Below are 9,969 nucleotides of genomic sequence, written 5' to 3' on the forward strand. Positions count from 1 at the left end.
AGCATTTCGAACAATGCTTGCTGCTTTAAATATTCTATTTATGGAAACGCAAGTCTCCAACGAGAAGCAAGTGTTTTCTTATTGTCTAAGCAAGTTTTTTTCAGTATCATATTTACATGGTCCAACTTGCAACAACTTTTCCTCTTTTGGAAAAACTACATTTGAGGCAAGTCGCTCAGCAATGCAGATACTGTAAAGCATACAATGACAGAGGTAAGGTATATGCCATTTTATCTTCTTTTGATCAGCCATAGAGTGAAAAGCAAGAGGGACAGTACCACTCCCCTGCAATAGCCAACTGCCAGCCAAAGCAAGAACAGCTACAGAAGGAGGATATATTAACTCTGGCTCTATCACAGTTCTTTCCATTACAATTCCCAGACTGCCAAAATAAGTACACCAGGGTGTTTTTAAAAGGCCATTAAATACTTCAGACAGATAACTGCCAGCCTCACCTCACTCTTGCAACCAAACATTTTGATCAATAACACTACAGACAGGATCCAAGCAGCATGTCAGAGGACAGTTCTATAATGCCACTTCCTGTTAAAAGTCCCTCATCCATGTGAGTGTCACTGTATCTCCTCAGAGCAAGGACAGAATTTTATCTGGCACATTTTGTTATTAAAAGTAAACAAACAAACAAAGAAAAAAGTCACATAGGTCAGCTCCAAAGAAACTTTTCATTATTCCTATACCAAGTATAACAAGATAACAAGGAATTCTCAGAAACAAGATCCACATACCTATCACAGACCAGCAATCCACAATGGCTCACCACGAGGAAAGTTAAATCCTCTGAAGAACAATGATAAACTATCTGGCTTCTGAGCCTAAACTAAGCTCATGGACAAATAAGTGACACACAACAAGAAGTGCCACATAGAGTAACTGTGCCCTGAAGGCCTGAGCCTTCTCTCCCAAGTGTATCAACTAACCTAATCACATAAATTGTGCCTTCTTACAGAGTGGGCATCAGGTGGTGGGTAAATACCTCCCTTTATTAAAGTCAGGTGGCCACAATAATCAACTTCCAACTGTTCACAGTCCATCTCTGATGGCTTGAAACACCCACTTCACAATCACAACTATATTTAATATATAAATCACAAATATATTTATTAGCAAAGCTTAGAATGAATTTGGAGCAATCTCAGATATGAACATTCACAGACCCAGCATTTACAGTCACCAATTTAAATTATTTTAATTAAATTTAATTAAATAATTTAATTAAATAATTATTTAATTAAAAAGAAAGAAGCAGAAAGAAACAATCTAGCCAACTGCAAACACGTGTGTCCAGCTAGACATGCCTTTAAAGAGAAGTATTCAGTCTCTGGCAATATTTGTAACCAAAAAAATACTAGATAATTCCTCTAAAAACTAAGTAACTCTTAAGACCCAGATTCTTTAACCGTATGTTGCAGTAACAAACAGAAATGTGGCTTCTGGCAGTGCCAGAAAGCTGAAAAATATAATTACACCAGAACTTACTCAAAGGCAGGAGGTCTAGAGCGCCATGCAAATCCTATCATTATGCAGACATTATCCAATTTAATTTTAGAGATTATACCAATCATAAGATTCCCTTTCACCAGCTTGTACAGATGGAATTTTTCCCTGCTTTCCCTACAATTAAACAAATTAAGCAGTATTTAGATTAGCAACTTTATCATTGTGGAAGAATACATTTATTAGCTAAATTAATCTTTAAAGAACGGAGAAGAGATGCTACTGATTTCTTTTAGCATCTATTCCCGACACATTACCTTGCGCGACAAGCCTCTGACATAAGAGCTTATAGTCTGTAAAATAAAAACAAATGATGCATAAGATATCTTCATCACAAAAGAGGAAAAAAGAACATGGACATTCATTAGAAGATTCAACATAGACATTAGCATTTGTACAAGAATGGCTTTTAATGTAACCGATAAAACAGCGTGAAGATTACATACACTGCCCTGATGTCCTCCTCCTCAACAAAGAGGATCAGATATCAAGCAGCACTGCACTTCCTAGGTTGCAATAGATTTTGATCAATACAGGTTTTAGCTATCCCCTTCAGTTTTTTGCCACTTTGACACAATTCACATACACAGGAAAACCAATTTTCTTATCTAATGATGTGATCTTTTAATGAAAACGTGGGTTTAAAACACTAGAAATTAATCCTTTTGCCCTTTGAACAGCATTTCTCAAGCTGAAGCATGAATACTTGAAGACCTGGCTGAAGGCCAAGAAAAGAAGCAACCTTTATTCCACCACTACCACATACATTTTTCTACTTCCTCCAGATCTTGCTTGTTCCTTTCAGTTCTGCAGCTACAACCTGCTTTTGAAGGCCTCACACATGCTCTTTCATCTGTTTTACTTGGCATTCGTTTCCTTATCACACACAAAGGACAGAGACGGAGAGGCATTAAGGAATTTTATTTTCTGTCAGAAAAGAGGGAATAGCAGAGTTCAAGAAAAACTGTCACAAACCGGTACCAACTGGATAAGCAGTAGGATTTTGACATTAGACCAACAGCATCTAATAGACTGAGAACATTTTTAATTGGCAAGAGAAAAGTTTATATTTATCTCAGCCTTGTGTCTTATTTAAAGACATCTTAATTAACATATTCTTACTAGCCAATGAAGTTGATGACATGATTGCCCCATTCATTAAAAAGCTGCAAGTAAAAGTTCACAGTACGTTCCTAAGACACAAAGCAAGGCTTCCAGCAAAACCAGGGAGGGTCAAACTGGTATTCCTAACACTTCTACATGGGGGGGTGGGAAACAAAATTAAAAGTATTCTTTCTTTATACATCAGAAAGCAGTAACTGGAGACAAACCCATTAAAAACCATGGGGAAGAGCAGTAATTTAAAGACATCTCTAACTTAAAAATCTTTGTGTTTTGACAGCTACAGTTAGCAGCAGATTATTTCCACTTGAAAGATAAAAACATTCTACTGAGATAATTTGATTTTCTCAGACTTTGTGAATATTAATAAGCCCATTATTTTATTGCTATTGTAATAGTTCTTATTGATGGAAATACCAATTAAAAAAAGCTATCCATCAAATGTATGTCATAGGTAGTCCAGTGATCTCAGTCCTAGCTGTACTGTGCTGCCCGAAAAGCAGTCTTGAAAAGTAGAAAACATTATGCAGTGTTTTCAAAGCATAACAGGAGTAATTTCTATTTTAGATCATAAGAAATAAAAAACCCACATAAAAACATACTTAACTGTTCCACTTAGAATACATCTCAGTTCACGATTTTTCACTTGGTAATAATAGCTTATTTTCTTTCCTTTCTAATACAGCTTGATAGTTACACAATTTTCCTCCTGCTTCATGCATAAGCATTTCTGAGTATCTCAGGACAATTTATCTGTAAGCTACATGTTGCTTTACATTTTCTAGCCAGCAAAAGACCAAGAACTATTTTCTTGCTTAGAAAATATCTAGAACCTAGAGGACGTTTTCAGATTGAACTATGCATTGCTAATTTTTGTATCTTTCATAGTTACTATAGTAACATGCCAGCTCAAAAAAAGGCTTCTTTCATTCAAAATATTAACAGAAAACAAAGAAACGTAACTGAAGCACACCAAGACATGCCTCAAGTTGTAGGTTAACTGCCCTTTGTTATTCTAATACCTTCCCAGCACACAAAGGCCAGACTAATCTGATGAGAGCCACCAAGCAGTTGGGTGTAGCAAAATGGACATTGAAACAGGCAGGCAGAGGCACTAACCTCCCTCAAAATAGGGTGGCAAGCAGCAAAGCCTCCACAGGATTCTAACAGCATGGGAAAATTGGTCTCCAGGGTTAGAAGAATGACGCCTATATGCCTTCTGCTAAGTAGCCAGGCTCCCAGACTGAACGCTCTCCAAAACCCTCATCCTCCCCACCCTGGGCCTTGGAAGAAGAGGAAGGAAAATGAAAACAACATCCTCACAATACACCAACCAGAAAGTTATACTAGAAAAATGCATCGCAAATTACTGGAATAACACAAGATGCATCTGCAAGCCACTTAGAAATCATATTTTCCCAATCACAGATCTACTTTTAAGATTGTCTTTTCACCACGCCAATTGCCAACGACAGTTTATGTCTGTCCTCGTGAGCTGCAAAGTTTAGGTCTCTTGACCTCAGGCCTTTATATTCAAACGACCACTGATTTCCAACCCATCTGTAGATCAGCTGTTGCAAAAGGACTTGACACTTTCCTAGTAACTTCATACCAGTCAGCAGGAGAAAACGGCTGACCAGGAGGCTTAAATGTTGTCCTCGACCTACAGGAGTGCTGCTGTTAGTGGTTAATGGTCTCATCTCTATCTATGAGATAAGAAAGAGGTTCAGTGCTCACCAGTGGTCCTACAACAGGGTAGACAAGACAGTCATCACTTTGTAGACTTGCTGCAAACTTCCTTAAGCACCAATGGGGAGGAAGGGAAAAAAGGGGCAAACAAACAGTAGTTCTCCACTGTCTCCTAACTTGCGGTTTGTAGGATTTCATCTCCAAGGGGAAAACTCCCAATGCAATCCAAAACTTCCCTGAGGGCTACATCATTATATGGTAGGTAGAAGCTATGTGGTTTTATCCTGGAAAGCAAGTCAAAGGATACACACACGAAGCAAATATACTATCAAACTTGGCAGGACTATGCTTGCACATACTTCTGGTTAACAGAAGAAATAGCCGTTTGGTTTTTAGAAACTCTTACACCAGCTGAATTACAGAAGCAGGCCTCACTGTGCTAGACATTCCACATGCACATGACAATAAAACCAAATAAAAAAACCAATCCCTTGTTGAAGTCACCTAGATGGGAACACGAAATATGAAAATGAAGATAGTAGCTTTACTATACCAGTCAAATTGCTGGTTACTCTCCTCCTAATATGTCACTATAATGGAAACTGTGTAATAAAAAAAAAAAAAAATCACATTCTACCTTTGACATACCTAGGTTATGACCACCTCCTTTACAGCTTTACTGACTACATTTGGGAAGAGAAAGGGTCTTGCACCTCAAAGAAACACTGAAGATCAGTGGGAACATATTTTAATAAATGAAGGGTGCAAATGCAAGTCACCAGTGGTAGTATTCAAGAACAGCTATATTTTTTCCCAAGTCATGCTGCATTCTGTCCTTAAAATCCACACAACTCCTCTGTACAAGCCTATGCATACATAGTAGCACACCAGAAAACTTGGCAACACAGAAAAAAATCTGAGGATTGTATCTGCTGCTTTAGAATTTGTATACGATGCGAATTAGAGGGTCTGCATATACCCACTGCAGGATAAAAGGTACGCTCTATAGAGTGAGCCGAAGCAGGTATAGATCACTCCATTTAATCACTGCCTACTGCAGCTGAGGTCAGCTTGGTGAGGGTGAACTCTAACCCAGAACAGTTTGTGTGCTCCTGGTACAGCTTGGGGCATCCCTGCTGACCTCTGCTTGACACTGTCTGGCACATAAGCAAACTGTTCATGAAACCTCTCCTCAACATTGATAAATTAAAACCAAGTCCTATAAAACTAAATGGAAAAACAAGACTAATTAATAAGCTGGCCCTTCACAGCATTTGCATATGAACTGAATCGTGGCGGAGTTGCAGGCAACTGACACACAAGGAGACATCTTTATTTACTTTGGATGCTGGTCTGTGGCCCGTCTGGTGGATTTAGTATACGGGTTTCTTGTAAGTGCAGTTTAACTTCAAAACACAATAGTCTCTTCCAGGAAAGTGATACATGACCTCCCTTCAAAAGCAGGATCTAGTGCTGCTAGGATCTAGGGCTTTAAAGATAAAAAGCAGTATCTTCTCATCATAGTCTACTGGTTAATCTTACTTTGGACAGCTAGCAAAAAAATTTTAAAAAAAGTGCATTACTTTTACCATGTACAACCACCTCAAATTCTTTTTTGCGCTGTATGTAAATTTAGGTAATCAGAAGATTTAAGCAGTAATCTCTCAAGAAGAATTATAGGTTTTGCTACCCACATAACAGGGAGTAGCAAAAAAAGAAAGTGTCCAGGAGAATGTAAGTTCTACTGCAGTCCTCTTGCTTGTCCTCTTCTGCAGCAAATATTTATGTTAGCTCTTAAGAAGGCAGGCTGCTCATACACAGCCAGAGACTTGCATTACATGTAATTATGTCACAGTCTCTTATAACAATGATACTGAATACTCCTAAGTATGTAACTAATAGTCATTACAAAGATTTACTTCTTAAAACCCCTCCAGATACATAAATAATACATTTTAATGGGCCATTAAGTAGTCCATACATTTTCTCTGTTGTTATACTGACAAAAAGCAGCACTGTGGCCTATTGTTGCAGATAAAAGAATCCTTACTATTCTTTCTATACTTGCTACAGGCAATGCTACTTTCTCCTTCTCTTGGAAACAGAATTTCAACGTTATTTGCCTCAAATCTTCACTAACTCAAAGCCTTAGGTTTTAAATATGAGAACAGAATATTTTCAAAATTTCTAGATTGTGAACTTCAATTCTTCAGTTATACATTAAACTCATACAACAGAGCTGAAAGTAAATGAAACTGTAACTCTCCAGAAAAGAGGGAACCATCCCAGACACGTGGCTATCCATGCCATAAGTCACCCTGCCACAAGCTGTGGCCATCAAATTGATTTTGCCAATTTCACAGCAACACTGAAAGTGAACTAATTTGAACCCAAGTTAAGTATTTTGAATGCGATAGTTTTAACACCAACTGCTAGATGCAAAACTAAAAAAATACTTGATGTTTAAATGGATACTTAACATGCTCAGAACAAAGTTCTCCTGCATCTGAGAGGACCCAAAGTATTCATGACATAACTAGACAATGCTTTTATCAAAACAATTTGTTCTCACCTAGTAGTTTCAAGTACTTAAGACATAACCTCTAATATTCCAACCCATCATTAGATGAGCATTGTGTGTTACAATGCCTTGTCTTTGGAAACCAGGCCTCCCAGAGACACCAGTCCTCACTTTAGAGCTCTGAATTAATCATCACTCATAAATTAAAATAACTCTTTGACACCACTTCTCAGCTACACTACCCAATTCTCACACAGTTAGGTCTCCCCTACTCTAACAAAGAAGTAGTATTTCAGGAATTACTGTGCTCTTTGCCTTTACCCTCCAGGGGTCAGAGAGTAGAAAAACAAATCAGCTCTAGAAATCCCACTTTTATCCCTACTTTTCAAAGCAACAGCAAGATTTGGTTGATCTGTTCCTTCCATTCTGTTCCGCTCAAACCTTCCAGAGCTCCAAAGAACCTGCCTAGAAAAAATTCTGTTCACCCATCACACAGGATCCCTCCTCTTAAGTCTGCTGCAAGCTTTCGTCATCATCTGTCCTCCAAATGGTGGAAATAAAAAAATCTCCTTGGCGTATTGCTACACAGAGAGCTGCCAGAAGAACAAAAAAAAGTAGGCTTTACAAAAGACAACAGCACAACTAACCATGAAGTCCTGTCACATATGCAAACAAAATGCATTGTGACACTCCCCCCCCCCAACAAAATTAAATTCAGGTTTAACAACAGGCCTTTTTTTATTATTGTTCCTTTTTCTGATTGAGTCCCGAGTATCATGCCCACTCATACCATGACATCAAATTATTATCAAAATCCCGCATCTTTAAAACATCTACAACGTACCAACATGACAATAGCAATGAATATAAGAATGCACCATCATGATAATAAGGCACTTTGGCTTGTTCATTCGCACTGTTTTAACGGCCTCAAGTTAGCTCTTGTATTTTGAACCAAGCAGAAGCAGAGCCAAGGCACGATCGCAATCCGCACACACATTAGTCATGCCGGGTCAGCTCCTGGATCACACCTCGCAAGGAGGGTTTTGGCACTCCGGCAGCACCAGCAATTGTTCGGGGGGGCGGCACGCCCTCCACTGCAGCGGTTTTGGACTCCGGAGTACCCCAACGCTAAGGGGTCATCCCCTTCGACACGCCCCCGGTGACAGCTAGGGCTAGCTGCGGCCACCCAGGAGGCACACGCAGGACGGGAGGTGGACATTCTTCTCCCAGGACTGCCACACCTACAGCAGCAGGCGGCCCGCACCGCCTTTTGTGCTTCCGTACGTACACTTCACTAGTTTACGCTCCCTCTCGGGGCTTAAGATCCGCCGCCTGGAGCCGGAGAGCGGCGTCTCCCACAAAGGGCTGCTGGCCGCAGGGCTCTGCCCGGCCCGCAGAGACGCCCATCCCCTCACCTCCCGCCTGGCTCCCCGCCTCCGTGAGGCAGGCTTCGGAAAAAGGGAGGTAGCGCTGCTCCTCAATTCCTCGCCCCTCCCAGCGAGGTGGTTTGTTTAAAATGAGTAAGATTAAAAGCATCTGTATTTCCCTCCTCCCCCGCGCTCCCACGGCCGCCGCGGGTGCCCGCCGCCGCAGGGCCGCCCCCCACGCCCAGCCCCTCTGTCGAGCCGCCCCGCGGCTCAACCCTGCCCGGGACAACGCGCTGAGGGGACGGGAAAGCGGCCGCTACGCCGCAGGCGGGTTTTGCGCCGGGGGAAGAACCGGCGGGACCCGCGGCCCCAGACGGGCGGGAGGGCGGCCGTTACCTCAGGCGCTGCCCCCCGCAGCCCCCCCCCGGCGACGCGGCCGTTGCCAGGCGGCGGCGGCCTCGCCCCCGGGCGGCCCATGTGCGAGGCGGGGGCCGGGGCGGCGCTTCTCCCCCCTCCCGCCATTAGCATAAGAGAGAGGGGAGGAGGAGGAGGAGGGAGAGAGAAGAAATTAAAGGGGGAAAAAAAAAAACAACCCACACAGAAATAAATAAATAAATAAAAGAAGGGGGAGGGGGAGCCCTTGTTTCCCGCATGAGCTGCGGCGGGGCCACGGGGAGCGGGGCCGCGCCCCGGCGCGGCTGAGGGGAGGGAGCGATGCCGCAGGAGGCGGCCGAGGGCCGGCAGACAAAGGGAGCCTCCCGGCGGGGCAGCGGGGAAAGAGAAGCGGAGCGATTCGGGAGGAGGCGCCCGGCCGCGAGGACCGCCGCCCTCCCCGGCCCCGGGGCGGAGGCACTCACCGGCCGAGCCGGAGGAGGACCCTCTTCTCCGGGGGGCGGCGGCGGGCTCAGACTTGGGCGGCTGGGGCTGAGCAGGCCGGGCGGCGGCCGAGGGCTGCTCCTGCGCGGGGGACGGCGTGGTGGCGGAGGAGGAGGAGGAGGAGACGGCTCCCGGGGAGCTCCAGTCGGGCTGCGGTGGCTCCGGAGCGGCGGGGCGGGTCGGCTCGGCGGGGCCGCCGAGGTCCAGCAGCTGCGGCGGCCGCTCCTGCAGGGCTGCGGCGGGGGCGGGAGCCGCGGCGGGCTTCCTCTCCATCACCTCCAGCTGCTCGTCGAAGTCTTCGTCCTCGTCCTCCTCTTCCTCCTCCTCTTCCTCCTCCTCCTCCTTCTCGTCGTCGAGCACGAACTGGTAGTTGAACTGGGGCTGCTGCGGCCGCGCTGGCCCGGAGGTGGAGGAGGAGACCAGGGGCGACTGGTCCAGCTCGTCCATGGTGCCTGGAGCTGGCGGAACAATGAGTGCGCGGCGCTGGGGCTGTGCCTCTGCCGGCGGCGGGGGGGGGGGGGAGGGCGAAGGCTGCGCTGCCGCCGCCGCTGCTGCGGGACCCAGACTCCACGCCCTGTTGAGTCACCGGTGGGGGAGGCGGCGGGGCGCGGCCGCCCGCCCCGCCCCACTGCCGCGCTGAGCGACGGCGACGACGGCCAGTAGGAACGGGAAGGGGCGGGGCGCCGCCAATGAGGCGCGGGCGCCTCATGAATATGCAGCGCGGGGGGCGGGGGCGCGAGGGATGGCGAAGCGGGGATGGAGAAGTCGGGTAAAGTTCAGCGCGGAGAATGCGGGGTGGGGCGGGGGCGTGGGCCGGGGCCGGGGCGGGTCCCACCTGCGCACCGCCCAGGGGCCTCGCGGCGGGGGCGGTGCTGG

The 9,969-nt window shown here is 45.4% G+C and overlaps 1 protein-coding gene across 3 annotated transcripts in view; it reads right to left on the bottom strand.

Annotated features, from left to right (window-relative positions):
* Positions 1 to 9,656, bottom strand: part of RTN4 (reticulon 4) — a 47,869-nt gene extending 38,213 nt beyond the window's left edge. Inside the window, exon 1 of one of the 3 annotated variants that reach the window (XM_052783953.1) lies at positions 9,075 to 9,656. In XM_052783953.1, coding sequence (XP_052639913.1) covers positions 9,075 to 9,540 — 466 coding nt within the window. In that variant the 5' untranslated portion in view covers positions 9,541 to 9,656. The remainder of the gene's footprint in view (positions 1 to 9,074) is intronic. The other 2 variants (XM_052783954.1, XM_052783955.1) reach the window with 2 other exon arrangements.
* Positions 9,657 to 9,969: the final 313 nt, after the last annotated feature.

The sequence above is a fragment of the Harpia harpyja genome, chromosome 4 (assembly GCF_026419915.1).
Source record: "Harpia harpyja isolate bHarHar1 chromosome 4, bHarHar1 primary haplotype, whole genome shotgun sequence".
Taxonomy (NCBI): Eukaryota; Metazoa; Chordata; class Aves; order Accipitriformes; family Accipitridae; genus Harpia; species Harpia harpyja.